Source organism: Toxotes jaculatrix, chromosome 10, assembly GCF_017976425.1.
Source record: "Toxotes jaculatrix isolate fToxJac2 chromosome 10, fToxJac2.pri, whole genome shotgun sequence".
In the NCBI taxonomy this organism is placed as follows: Eukaryota; Metazoa; Chordata; class Actinopteri; family Toxotidae; genus Toxotes; species Toxotes jaculatrix.
The window spans coordinates 2,084,104-2,099,575 of record NC_054403.1 but is presented as its reverse complement, the minus strand read 5'-3'; the positions used below and the strand labels follow the sequence as shown (position 1 = coordinate 2,099,575).

General features: G+C 42.6%; 1 protein-coding gene across 1 annotated transcript; it reads right to left on the bottom strand.

Annotated features, from left to right (window-relative positions):
• Positions 1-4,696: 4,696 nt before the first annotated feature.
• On the bottom strand, positions 4,697-6,469 carry LOC121188713 (protein NLRC3-like; the record flags this gene model as incomplete). The annotated part of the gene is made up of 1 exon (XM_041048575.1): positions 4,697-6,469. A coding segment is annotated over one exon (1,773 nt), but the record flags the coding sequence as incomplete, so codon positions are not given.
• Between the last annotated feature and the right edge of the window lie 9,003 nt (positions 6,470-15,472).

Below are 15,472 nucleotides of genomic sequence, written 5' to 3'. Positions count from 1 at the left end.
TGAGAAATTAGTCCATGCTTTTGTTACTTCTAGACTGGACTACTGTAATTCCCTATTATCGGGATGTCCAGTTAACTCCAGCCTCCAGCTGATCCAAAATGCTGCAGCGAGAGTACTGACTTGAATTAGCAAGCGAGATCATATTACTCCTGTACTAACTTCTCTTCATTGGCTTCCTGTAAAATCCAGAATTGATTTTAAAATCTTTCTCCTTACATATAAGGCCCTCAATGGCCAGGCTCCTTCATATCTTAACCCCGTTAAACCGACGAGAGCGCCGGCGATCTCATTTGCATATCAATTTTTAAATGCCGGTAAAACTGCAACCACATAAGATAGAGCAATAATTCTTTTTGCATATTAAACTGGAGTAGTAACACTTACATATCAAACTTTAAAAATGTCTCAGAGAGCTGTTCTCTTCCACAAGTGGGTGTGCAGAAAACCAGTAAAAAGTCGCAAAAAATCCATAAACAGCGCACACAATAAAACTAGTACAATCCAGATAGCGGGTGTTCATTTCGTTTTTGTCTTAGTTTATAAATTTGAGTGTATCTCAAAAACTAGCCAATGAATACACGCAACTTTTTTATATTTCTAATTTTGAGGGATACAGCTAAGACATCTCTGTATTTAGAAAAATATGTGGCACCACAGCAGGTAAAAATGTAAAATATGTTCTGGCGGATTTGGTTCTATGGCAGGTTAAAAAGGGTTAAAGAGCTGATAGTACCATATCATCCCAACAGATTGCTTCGTTCTCAGAATGCAGGTTTGCTTATGGTTCCCAAAATCTCTAAAAGTAGAATAGGAGGCCAAGCCTTTAGTTATCAGGCCCCTCTCTATAGACACTGTTACAGTTAAGGATATAGCGCTTAGTAGGGCTGGCTCAGGCAACTGAATCATCCCTTAGTTATGCTGCTATAGGCCTAGGCTGCTGGGGGACATCCCATGATCTACTGCACACTTCTTCTTCTCTCTCTTTCTCTCCTCAGACCCACTCTCAAATTTATTAGCCTTTATTACATGTCATTAACTCTGTGTCCTCTCTGTCCCGTAGTCCTGTGTTTGTTTCTCTCTGGTCTCTCTTTTTCTGTACCTTTCTGCAGGTATCTCTGGCTCCGGAGCTGCATGTTCTATGGTCCTGGCTCCACCCACCTGCTGCTGTTTATTGTTTACAATGATCCATTTCTTACACGTTTAATGTTCCATTCTGTTACAGATAAATATTTGATTAATATTCTTTGCAGACTATAATGTAAATAATTACCAGTCATGACAGCTTTTTGCCTCTGTGCTCTGTTTCCTATTATAACTGTAACCTGCTGAGCACACATTATCCAATAACTGTTCACTAACTGTAATGTAAATGCTAACCCACTAATATTGTCCATTGTCTGTATTATGCTGCATGCCCGTCTCCCCCTTTCCTCCATTCCTAGCTGTCCTATCTTCCTCCTTTTCCTCCTTTCACCCAGCCCGGCCATCGGCAGGAGGGTCCCCCATATGAGCCAGGTTCTGCTCAAGGTTTCTTCCTGTTAAAGGGGAGTTTTTCCTTGCCACTGTCGCCTTAAGCGCTTGCTCTGGGGTCAGGCTCTGGGTCTCTGTAAAGCGCTTTGAGACAATTTTGATCGTGGAAGGCGCTATATAAATAAAATTGAATTGAATTGAATTGAAAGACAGAGAAATGATCAGATACCTGATTTCATTTCCTCCTTGGTCTGAGACACTGGCAGATGAATGTGTCACATTCTGCTCTGCCCTCTCCTGCCCTGCTGCTCAGCCACACCCCCTCATCAGCGCAACTACTTCCACCTGCTGCTATCACTGTCACATTCTGCTCTGCACCTCTCCTGCCCTGCTCAGCCACACCCCCTCATCAGCCCAACTACTTCCACCTGCCCACCAATCAACCCAGTATATATGCAGCCTTATCCCCTCACTCTTTGCCAGATTGTCTTCGCTCACATGCCTGACTCTCCAGCATTCATTTCCGGACTGCTTACCTGTTATCGACCTGTTTTGCTCCTGACCTTGCTTCGCGTCTCTGCCCCGGTAACCCACCAGCCTTCTGTCTTCGACTACGAGTACTGCCTGCCTGTTCTCCGTTCTTCACCTGTCTGTGGCTGCTCAGCTCCCAGCTTCACCTCCCCGGCTCATCCCCTCTGTCTTCAGCTCCTCCGGATCCATGCCTAGCCCTTATTCTCAACCACCTTCCAGCAAGACTTCACCAGCAGTGAGTTAGAGACATTTCTCTTCCCTGAACTCGTGGAGCCAGTTAAGAACTGTTGGACTGATTACCTGCTCACGATCCTCCCATACTCCCTGTCTGCCCTGTTGGTCCTGTGGTTAAGTGCTTGCCTAGCACACAGGAGACCCGAGTTCAAATCCTGTTGTACTCACCTGCACTGCATCCTCTGGTTTATAGTGTGCTTGCTGAATAAAGACTGTTTATGCTGATTTGTGCTGCAATTGGGTTCACTCTATACCCGTTACAGAATGTCTCTGAGCAGTGTAGATGGTCTTATTATTGCTGGGATGTTATTATTAGTGTGTCAGCACTGAACAGGTATCTAAAGTCTTTGGGGTTGTTGTGGTGAAAGCACTCTGAGTGCTTAAAGTGGCTCTATTGGTTCAGGAGCAGTTCAACCAGCTGCAGCTCAAATGTTTCCACGCTGGCTTTGTGCTGATGCAGCATGAAATCCAGTCTGAGAAAGTCCTGCTCAGGTCACAGAAAACAGCTGATCACACCTGATTTAATGATTATCACACATTTTCTCTTAAATATGACACAGTAAGTCATGAGATACTGAAGTCAGAATTAGAGAAAACCTCTTTGTGTTGTTGTTGAATTCAAAGCACTTCTGTAGAGATCTGTCATCAGCTGTGACACACTAAATGTTTCCAGCTCTTCCTCCTCTATCACACACTGTCTGTGGCTGCAGCAGGCCTCTCCATACCTGAGGGTGTCCAGTCTCCAGTGTGGATCCTTCAGTCCAGCAGACAGCAGCTTCACTCCTGAGTCTCCTGGATGATTGTAGCTCAGGTCCAGCTCTCTCAGATGGGAGGGGTTGGAGCTCAGAGCTGAGGCCAGAGAAGCACAGCCTACCTCTGTGATCAGACATCCTGACAGCCTGCAGACACACACATCACACAGGAACCCTCTGTCAGCACCTGCTGGTCTGTTTTGTTTTCTTTGTTGTTTTTGTTTTCGGTTTTGGTCCAGATTCAATATATTTAAGGCAAATTCCTTAAACATCATCTGTAGGATTAAAAAAAAAAAATTAACTGAAACAAAAACAAGAGAAAATGATGAATAATTGTCTGAGTCTAGAAAGTTCTGCTGAACTTTAGTAAAACTTACTTTGAACAATCCTACACAAGTTGACTGTTTATCCACTGATGTAAATCAGATATGAGCAAATCATCAGCTAAACAGGTTGATGGATCCTGACCTGAGAGTCTCCAGGGTACAGTGTGGACTCTTCAGTCCAGCAGCCAGAAGCTTCACCCCTGAATCCTGCAGCTCATTGTTACTCAGGTCCAGGTGTCTCAGACTAGAGGACTGGGAGCAGAGAATTGAGGACAGAGTTTGACAGCTTCTCTCTGAGAGGTTACAGCTGCTCAGTCTGAAGAGGAAACAATGAAGAAAAAGTCAAATAACATTTGTGTTGAAAAGACAATCAAAGGAACAAATTCTCAGTTTCCTCTGCAGCTCACAGCATCTACTAGTTAAGTTGCTATAGGCTTAGACTGCCAGGGGACTTCCCCTTTTCAGAGTCAGTTAATGCTCTTTTTTGGCCCATTTTGCCTGAGGAAAAGAAGCAGCCTAATAATTATGCGCACCTTGATATAGGGTGTTGATCTGCTTAGGCCAATAAGCAATACTGATGTCGTCTTTTAACTTTTAATCTTGCTGTTTCCATGAAACCTGCATTGGCCTATATTATCTTTCCTCACCTCCCATCCTTCTTTCTCTCTCTCTCTCTCGACCCAACCTGTTCCTTTAATCCCAATGACATGTTCCAATCTTTGTAATAGAATATTGAGATCAATAGTCTCAAATGTAGCACTGAGATCAAGTAGATCTTTCATTCATTCATTTATTTTCTACCGCTTAATCCTCTGTCAGGGTCGTGGGGGAGCTGGAGCCTATCCCAGCTGCCTATGGGCGAGAGGTGGGGCACACCCTGGACTGGTCGCCAGTCAATCGCAGGACTGACACACAAAGACAGACAACCACACACGCACACACTCACACCTACGGGCAATTTAGAGCAGCCAATTAACATATCCCATGCATGTTTTTGGTATTGTGGAAGGAAGTTGGAGTACCAGGAGAGAACCCACGCAGGCACAGGGAGAACATGCAAACTCCACACAGATTTTTCATTAAATATTAAATCTGATTAGTTTGTTTCACTTCATGTGTATTTGTCCAGTTACTTTTGAACCACTAAAAGGGCCGAATCTCCCACACAGTTCTTTCTATACTGATGTCAACCTGCTCAAATTAAAGCTGAGACTTGGCTCTTTAATGTAGGATCCATTATTTTAATTCAGATTCAATGTGCTGAAGCTCAGAGCTCAGAGATGATGATAAGGAATTAAAGAAGAGAGGAATTTATTTTCCCTCCTGCTGAATAAAATAGCAGAGTCTTTATATAATGATGAAGAAATCCAACTATCTATACACTTACAGAGCTTTGTTAGAGGCTTTGACAACTGGCAGCAGCTTCAGAAGAGCCTCCTCTGAAGCAGAGTATTTCTTCAGGTCAAACACGTCCAGATATTTTTCTGATGACAGTAAGATGAAGACCAGAGCTGACCATTGAGCAGGAGACAGTTCATCTGTGGAGAGACGTCCTGAACTCAGGGACTGTTGGATCTGCTCCACTAGAGAACGATCATTCAGTTCATTCAGACAGTGGAACAGGTTGATGCTTTGCTCTGCAGAGGGAGTCTCTTCAATCTTCTTCTTGATGTACTGGACTGTTTGCTGATTGGTCTGTGAGCCACTTCCTGTCTGTGTCAGCAGACCTCGTAGGAGAGTCTGATTGGTCTGCAGTGAAAGACCCAGGAGGAAGCGGAGGAACAAGTCCAGGTGTCCATTTGGACTCTGTAAGGCCTTGTCCACAGCCCTCTGATAGAAGGCTGCAAATTTACCTGTTATTATTCTGACTCCTTGGGAAGATGATTTCTTTTTTGACAGCAGATTAACTCCAGAGTTGATGAAGGTCAGATGGACATGAAGAGCAGCCAGAAACTCCTGAAGACTCAGATGGACGAAGCAGAACACCTTGTCCTGGTACAGTCCTCTCTCCTCTTTAAAGACCTGTGTGAACACTCCTGAGTACACTGAGGCTGCTCTGATATCGATGCCACACTCTGTCAGGTCTGATTCATAGAAGATCAGGTTTCCTTTCTGCAGCTGCTCAAAAGCCAGTTTTCCCAGAGACACCATCATCTTCCTGGTCTCTGGACTCCAGTGTGGATCTGTCTCAGCTCTTCCATCATACTTAACATTCTTCAGTTTGGACTGAACCACCAGGAAGTGGATGTACATCTCAGTCAGGGTCTTGGGCAGCCCTCCTCCCTCTCTGGTTTTCAACACATCCTCCAGAACTGTAGCAGTGATCCAGCAGAAGACTGGGATGTGACACATGATGTGGAGGCTTCGTGAAGTCTTGATGTGGGAGATGATCCTTCTGGCCTGCTCCTCCTCTCTGAACCTCTTCCTGAAGTACTCATCCTTCTGTGGGTCAGTGAACCCTCTGACCTCTGTCACCATGTCAACACACTCAGGAGGGATCTGATTGGCTGCTGCAGGTCGTGTGGTTATCCAGAGGCGAGCAGAGGGAAGCAGTTTCCCCCTGATGAGGTTTGTCAGCAGCACATCCACTGAGGTGGACTCTGTAACATCAGTCAGGATCTCAGTGTTGTGGAAGTCCAGAGGAAGTCGACACTCATCCAGACCGTCAAAGATGAACAGAACCTGGACCTCTTCAAACCTGCAGAGTCCTGCTTCTTTGGTTTCAGTAAAGAAGTGATGAACAAGTTCCACCAAGCTGAACTTTTTCTCTTTCAGCACATTCAGCTCTCTGAACGTGAATGGAAATATGAAGTGTATGTCCTGGTTGGCTTTGTCTTCAGCCCAGTCTAGAGTCAACTTCTGTGTTAAGACTGTTTTCCCAATGCCAGCCACTCCCTTTGTCATCACTGTTCTGATTGGTCCATCTCTTCCAGGTGAGGCTTTAAAGATGTCTTCTTGTCTGATGCTTGTTTCTGGTCTGGCTGGTTTCCTGGATGCTGTTTCAATCTGTCTGACCTCATGTTCATCATTGACCTCTCCAGTCCCTCCCTCTGTGATGTAGAGCTCTGTGTAGATCTGATTCAGAAGGGTTGGGTTTCCTGCTTTAGAGATCCCCTCAAACACACATTGGAACTTCTTCTTCAGAGTAGATTTAAGTTTATGTTGACAAACTGCAGCAACATGTCCTGAATGAACAAACAAGAAACAACATCAATGACTGATTCATAAAGAAAATATGACATGTTCATCCTCCTAAAGAACACACATGAACATATTTCCCTCCATGTCTTGAGATGTTAGTAAATGTCCCATTTGTCCATCATGTTGAATCTTTAGAGAAATCCTCTTACTGCTGTGCAGACAGTCAGCCAGCTCCTCCTGCTTCATTCTCCTCAGGAAGTTCACTGTGATCTTCACAAAAGCCTCTCTGCTGCTCCTCCTCTGCTCTTCATCCTCAGCATCCAACACCTCCTCATCCTCCCTCTGACTCTCTGAGCATTCTGGGTAATCTGGACTCATAACCTCCTGGATCTTTTTCAGCTCCTTCTTCACAAAAGTGACAATGTTCTCCTCCAGCAGCTGGAACAGAAAACTATATGAATGACACAATCAAAGTAAAACCATGGAGCCAAACATCAGATCCATGTTGGACACACTGACAATCCACTGCTCTAAAAAGTGCAGCATGGAGATTATTGTATAACACAACAGATGTCAAAGTAGTTGTTGTCCATGTACAGACCATAAATATGGAGTCCAGGTGTGTTTGATGCTGCTGGGCAGACTGAGCACTGGGAACCTCTGAGCTCTCCTGGTCCACTCTGTGGAGGAATCATGAAGAATTAGCTCACATTATGTTTGCAGCATCTGTGAGAGTTTTATGCTTTGTACACAAACAACAGCTGCTTTTATGTTCTGTGGTGACTGTCCTGATTAAAGCAAACACTACTGTGCTGTGACATTCTCAATGAGAGGAAACAAGCAATCAATTCTGTACCTCATGACCTAGAGTCATCACAACAAGTCCACCTTTTAAATGATGAGTTTTAAGGACTCACACTGGGTTTGACAGAAGTCTCACCTCTGCTACAGGACACATACACAAACACTGGAACTGGATAGGTGCTGAGTTACAGGGAGTTTTACTTCTGATCTGAATGACACATATTAGAACATAAGAAGTGCTTTTCTTGAAAAGAGAAACACCAACTTTTCCACTAAAGCCTGTGTTTCAGCCTGATCATGTTCATATACTGTGTCATTCATGAAGCCTGGAGACAAAACACAATCACTTCATCTTTCATAGAAGACCAGTTATACAGGACAGCTGCCTGATACATTTTAAACTCAGCTGCAGCTCACTTCTTTGCAGCAGAGGGAGGCTGTCCTTTGAAATTAATGGGGTCACGCTTTGACCTGTCACTCTTCATGGACACACAGCTGGGCTCATGTACAGGGAGGTCTGGTCTCTGATGGATCCTGGTGGACACACAGATTAAGACCATTAGGGACATGGGGACAGGGACAACATATCTACTATTCATACGGTGTTCTCATAGTAAAGAAGAAAATATGCAGTCAGCTGCAGCTCACTTCTTTGCAGCAGAGGGAGGCTGTCCTTTGAAATTATTGGGCTCATCCATTGACCAGTCACTCTTCATGGACACACAGCTGGACTCAGGTCCATGTTCAGGTCCATGTTCAGGTCCAGCAGAGTCTGGTGTGTGCTGCTGCTCTGGCCTTCAACACAACACACACAGAGCTTTGAGTGTGAATAATGATGGTGCAGTGATGTGAGTGCTGAGCTCTGACATGGAGAAGAGTCATGGACAGTTAGAGATCCTCATCTCACCTCTGAGCCTTTGGTCTGGATCTCATGGTCCCCACACAGACTTTTTTAGGGGGAGGGGCTCCCTCCTCTCTGTCCTCACACTGATTCATGATGCTGAATTCACATCCACATCAGCTCACACACACTTTCTACCTTCATCTGGAGAGAAAACACAAATCATTCATCTGCACATCAACTGAAATCCTCCTCTCCATCATTTGTCCTGTAGAAATATCAGCTGCTCCTCCACTGATTGGCTCTTCTTTCCTCTTTCATATCTTTCACACGCGATTCAGAGACGACCATTTCCATTCACTGACTCAAAGATGGACTGAGATCCACTGATTTTATCTGACAATCTGTTTGTCTGCAGTGTTTCTGTAGAAAATGACTTGATGAAACAAGCTGCTGGTGATTATTCCACACAAAGCAACTGAGACTCAGTTCAATTGTCCTCAGTATTATTCCAGGGGCCCTTTAAGTTGGGGCCCCTGGCACTTTCCTGCCTTTTCTAATAGTAAAGTCTGAACTACATGAAGCAACAACAACAAACCAAACCAAACAGCAGAGACACAGATAGACATCAATAAAAACAGTAAATATGTCCTGACAGACAGTTTTTCTGTTTGTACTGTGACCAGCCACAGAGATATAATCACCTATCAGAGCTGCTGAGATGCTTTATTGTGAGAGTATTTATGGATTTGGGTCTTTATCATCTAATTCATCAGGTAGAGTTTGTCCTGATAGGACCAGGAGGCCTCTGACTCTGTGGATGGAGTGTTAACTGTCTCTCTGAAAAACCCTGTCAGTCCCTCTGAGCTCAGTCCCGTAGAGTTCATCTAATGACAGAGAAAGTCAGAGCTGTTCTCCAGCCGCTGTCCGGCCGAGCTCAGACCGCATTTAGCGGCTCAGACTGCGGGAGAGCAGCGGCTCAGGTCCGCCTCCTCCACAGGCTGATTCAGGCAGGAAAAGCTGCCTTCAGTCAGCAGTAAGTGGAGCCACAGACTAACAAAGGCTCCGTGTTCAGCTACTGACCATCAGCTCACTCTGCTTCTACTCTGACTCCACCGCTTCTACTGCAGATATCCACACAACATGGCGGATAACAACGGCCCTCTTCCTGCCTCATCCCGACTTTACAGTGACAACTCAGTCTATGCAACTAAACACCACAACGCGGTGTAAAAAACACAATAAAGCACAACAACATCCAAAAAACTCGAACGTCAGGTAATTCAGGTAACTACAGGAAGTGTTGACGAGTAAAACATTAAAAATTACCGACATTTACCTTCAGACAAAGAAAATCCGCGCCACAAACTTAGGTGAAAGTGAAAGTAAACTTTCAGGAACAGTGGGATACAGGGATGGAATTCCACGGGGGCGGAGCAAGCTTTTCAAAAGAGTGAGGGATGTGTCCAGCTGTGGCACTATAAAACCTCAGTGAACACTGAAAAGTAATACTATGAAATAAATGTAAACAATATCTGTATCTGTAGCAGAGTGGAACATTAAACATAGTAATGTGTTAGAAATGGATCATTGTAGACAATAAACAGCAGCAGGTGGGTGGAGCCAGGACCACAGACAGAGAACATGCAGCTCTGTAGCCAGAGATACCTGCAGAAAGGTACAGAGAAAGAGAGACCAGAGAGAAACAAACACAGGACTACGGGACAGAGAGGACACAGAGTTAATGACATGGAATAAAGTTTAATAAATGTGAGTGGGTCTGAGGAGAGAAAGAGAGAAAAGAAGAGGTGTGCAGAGGATCATGCGTCCCCCAGCAGCCTAGGCCTATAGCAGCATAAGGGATGGTTCAGTTGCCTCAGCCAGCCCTACTATGGGCTTTATCCTTAGTTGTAACAGTGTCTATAGAAATAATTGTGTCTAACTAAAGGTTTTGTCAAAAAATAAATAAAACTGTAACTACAACTAATTATAAGCTTTATCAAACAAAAAAGCTTCAAGCCTAATTTTAAAATTAGAGAGTGTGTCTGCTTCCTGAACCCTTATCTTAATATTTCCTGGTTGTTAATAGTTTAGTTTGCTCAGCTGTTCATTTATTTATAACGAAGAAGTGTGGCCCAATATAAATAGTACAGGCATTGTAATGTTGTAGTTTCTCCACAAGAGGGAGTTGGTGGTTTGGAGTCGCTCCTGGTCAGCGGACGTCGACACGTGATTGTGTTGCTCCAATGACGCATAGACAGGAGCTCATCATTGATAATGCTGCTGTTTGTCCATTTTACAGTTTGATTAAAGCAACATACAACTACCCAGCGCTCTGTGGTTTCTTCAAGAGTGCTACAAACATATGAATGCATATATTAGTAATGTATTGACCCAATGTAAACACTTTGTATTGACATATTCTTTATAAGCAAGACTATGAAATCATTTTAGGTCAGTTTAAGCTTTGATAACGTTGCTTGAGCAGAACCTGACACATGGATGTGGTTCATATTATTAGTCAACAAATGAACTGTCATCTCTCACTGAGTTGAAAGGAGAGAGGACGAGTGAAAATCCCAATATAAACAGCGTGAAAACTTAAGCAAGTTTCCAGACACAGTTCTTAACATGCGCTTTGCCATGTTTCTAATTAAATATTAGAATTAAATGTTCTTTAACTATCAAAGTAACAGTATGTAATGTGAAGGCAGCATTTAAATATTTTTTTCAGCTGCATAGAACTATTTTTACTTATTTTATAAACTGCACAGTGTTTTGTATAAATACTAATAGTTTGTCTGTATAAACATTCATTTACTTGTAAAATACATACCAAAGTCCAACAACAGTTAGCTGTTGAAAATGTCTTCATGTGTGCACAAATGTGTTATATCAAAAATATCTTCATTTATTTATGGATTTTATTCTGAATACTGGGACACTATGTTGTTGAAACTAACAGAGAGAAGTCACATCCGTCCCAGAATGATTTTAGATCCCAGTGCGTCCACTTTGACTTCCTAGTATCATGTTGTTGAACGCGACAGACATCACTCACCTGTACTGATGATATGCATCAGTGTTGGAAAGAAAGAGCTACAGGTTAATGTGATAGAAACACATGTTTTTCTGTATGGTCCACTCATTATTTGCATCTGTCACTGTAGCTTTTTTAGACCCATGGTGATAACTGACTTTTGTATGAATAAATCTGAAATAATGAGCTTACAGTGGGTATGGAAAGTATTAAGACCCCCTTAAATTTTTCACCCTTTGTTATATTGCAGCCATTAGCTCAAAAGCGTGCTTCTGCTAAATACTGAGCAAAGGGTCTGAATACTTATGGCCGTGTGATATTTCAGTTTTTCTTTTTTAATAAATCTGCGAAAATTTCCACAATTTTGTGTTTCTCTGTCAATATGGGGGCCTGTGTGTACATTAATGAGGGAAAAAATGATGACTATGCTAATGATTTTAGCAAGTGGCTGCAATTTAACAAAGAGTGAAAAATGTAAGGGGTTTTGAACACTTTCCGTACCCACTGTATGTTTTTATTGTCCTTGTTTCAGATCAGTAAGGCACTAAAGAGTGACTTCCAGGTGTTGGCTTTTAACTCTGAGGAAGCAAAAATGAAGGTTTCCAAGAAAAGATGAGAGAGAACGACTGAAACAGTAAAACAGAGTGGGTGTTAACTGCAAGTCTCTGAAACTAATAGAACTATTTTCAATCATTTGAACCACTGAGATTTAAAATCCCTTCTTTTTTTTTTTTAGCAAGCAGAGCAATAAAGTGAAAAAGAGACAAACTGTCTGTCCAGTGTGTGAAATGACTCATAAACAAATGTGTTGCATCTATACTCCCTGCTCATTTTTGAGCGTGGCATAAAACCGTGGTTTTATGATTAGTTGAAAAACAGAAGATAATTATTAATCATCAACCCATCAAGTTCTACACTGATACAATCACACAGTTATGACCCTCAAGAAAAGACAAAGATGTGTAGACAATGGACTTGTTTTGCTGCTGTATGCAGGAGGAGACCAAGGGAGCAGGAGACCAGCTCCAGAGCCCTAGGCGAGAAGACACTGTGAGACTCCTGCTGTCCTGTTGGACCGGAGCCCCAGCCCTCCACCTCTGCTCCACAGGTCATACTGGACAGTGTCCAGCAGGAGGACACTGCTGTAAATGTATAGACGAGTGTTGGTTTTCATCTGCCTCCTGTCTTTGTGTTGGTCAGAAGCATTTTATCCTGGCTCAGTGGTCACCACACACATTTGTCCCACTCTGCTGCAGCAGTCTAAAGGGTGTAGCTGATCCAGTCTGACCTTCCTTCTCCTCCACTCTCTGTCTCTGTAAAATGATCCAGCCCAGAGTCCTCCCACAGCCTGTGGCCCACGTTCAGCAGGATGACGTCATGCACTTGTCCCTCTGGCCCGTCCCCCAGCCTGGTGCTCACCGTCCCTCTGACACACACACACACACACACACACACACACACACAGACACACACACACACACACAGAAAAGTTTCAACTCTTTTTCGTATATAGATAAGTTTCTGCTCTCTTTAGTGTGTAAGATAAGTTTAACTGTTTGTAGTATTTAGATAAGTTTAATTTAATAGCACTTTCTTTAAAAACTTTTAAAAGTGAAAAAAGTATTGGTAAGTCTTTTTTCCAACTCCTTCCTTCAAACTTTCATTCAATGAATGAATTATCCTTACTATGTATATAAGTTTAGTGCATCTTAGTACATAAGTCCCAAAGTGTTTAGCTCAGTATTTCAACCATTCAAAACATTTCTAAATGTAATAATTCTGTCTATTGAGACCAAATTGGCATAACTTCCATGACAGAGGTAAAAGGCTTTAGGAGGGTCTACAGACAATATTCCATCCCAACATGTTCCTCCCACAGTTCATATGTCAGTATAATGACAGAAAATACCAATCAAAAGTACGTTTTTCTGGGTTTTTTTTTTTTTTTTTTTGATGATTTTTTTTGTTTTTTGTGACCTAATTTTTAGTTTATCTAAAGAAATTTTTTTGTTTGATAAATTTCCCATTTTTATTTAAATTAATGTTTAAATTTATAACATACATTTATTAACTGATGAATAAGTTCAAACGTGCATTAAAAGGTGTATGTGAGAGCACATCATACTGACTCCAGCCACTAGAGGTCAGGAGTGCACAGATTTAAAGTGCTGTGATTATGTCAGTTTCTGAGTCTCACAGTCTGAATTAATGTGAGTGATTTACAACCCAAACTTTCACATCTCCTGAGCTCTGGAGCCTGAAACCAGTGGAACACACATTCATTTATCTGTCAGATGAATAAACAATGCAACTTGTATGAATATTACAATGAACATTTCAATATGAAGAGTAGGAAGAATAAGTTTGGATGGAACATTGTCAGAGGGTTTGGGTTAGGGTGGGGTAGACCCTCCTAAAGACCTATTATATTAGAAAGTGTTTATTCATTCATCAGTAGGAGTAGTAGTAGCTTTATTTGTAGCAGCTTTAATAATACTTTGGTAGTTGTGTCAGAAACAGCAGTGCTAAATATTAAACAGGATCTACAAAACATATTAATAATCTGAATAAATAATCTATTAAATACCTTAAAACCTGCAACAGTTATAAAGAGTTTGGATTTTTAACAGTAGCAGCTGCTGTGTCAGATGTGATCAAATTATTAACACCTCATAGATCTCTCTTTGAAAATTGAATCGAAGGCAACTGGACATAAGTTTGTCTGGGAAGACGTTTTGCCTCTTATCCAAGGGGCTTCATCAGTTCGTATGTATCGGTCTATCTAGTCCGCACTAGTCTGACCATCATAGATGGAGAAGTAGTTGTACTTTATGTGTTTTTTTGGTTAATTTCATTTGTCTAGATCCTTTTATTAGCCAAAATAATGAAGTTTTTTTTTTCTAAAATATAAAATGTATTAACAGTCTTACAGAGGCTGGCTTCTTTTTCTACATCAAGTCCATATTTTTATCTCTTTCTGTGGTGAACTTGTTATAATGACTGTGTAGAAGAAGGAAAGAGCTGTAAGAGGCTCTGTAGACATTGTTCCATTGAAATCCTTTTTTTGCTGTAGTGCACACATCACTGACTTCAGAAGATGTGAAAAGTATTGTCTAAACATAGAGTCTCATAATGTTTGTAAGTAATATCAGAATGATTTGGTTCTGTCTAAATATATTGAATTATGAAGAGTTGGATAGAAACACTGCAGAATGAACAATAGGAACACTGTCACAGGGTTAGGGAGGGCCAGGGCCTGAGGATGCACTCGCTCAGCTCTCAGACTGCTTCTCACAGACAGAGTGGGAGCTCCTCAAACACCAGGACCTGGCTGAACACACAGAAGCTGTACTGAACTACATCAGGTTCTGTGTGGAAAAGGTAACAACAAAAAGACTCATCCGGGACTTCTCCAATCAGAAAGCCTGGATGAACAGCCACGTCCGGTCACTCCTTAAAGTCCACAACTCCTCCTTCAGGTCAGGTGATAGGGCATGGTACAGCGCTGCTAGAACTGACCTGAAGAGGGGGATCAAAGAGGGAAAGGTGGACTACAAGAGGAAAATAGAGGACCACCTCTCTGCAAATAACCCACGGCAGGCGTGGCAGGGCATACAGAACCTGATGAACTACAGGTGGTGTGGGGTGACCACTGCAGAAACAAGTGTCTCACTAGCAGAACAACTTAACAGCTTTTTTGCTCCCTTTGAGACGACTGCAGGGACCACAGCTCCATCATCTCACCCCCCCCCCCCCCCCCCCCCCCCCCCCCCACAGTGATCCACTGACTGTACAGGAATATGAGGTGAGACAGGTGCTCATGACCCTGAATCCCAACAAGGCTGCAGGTCCAGATGGAGTAGCTGGGAAGGTGCTCTAGGTCTCAGCTGGCACCGGTCTTCACCACCATTTTCAACCTGTCCCTGTCACAGAGCAGCATCCCTGCCTGCCTAAAGTCAGCCACCATCATCCCTGTCTCCAAGAAATCAGCCCTAGACAGCCTCAGTGACTACCCCCCGGTAGTCACTCCCATCATCATGAAGTGCAAGACACTGAGCAAAGCTTTATAAAGTGTTTGAGTGAAATGAAGTCACAGAGGTTTGGTGGTTTCATGGTCCACTGGACCATGTCGTCCTTTTTCTCCAGAATATGGAAGGATCACTAATATCTGCTTTGTATTAAAGAAGTGATCTGATGATGAAGATTAAAACAAATATCAAACTGTTCTCAAGCCTCAGACTTTATAACTGAAGATGAATCATGTCTGATATTTTCACATTATATACACAAGCAAAGTCCTTCATCTCTATCATGTTTGACCAACAGCACTGAA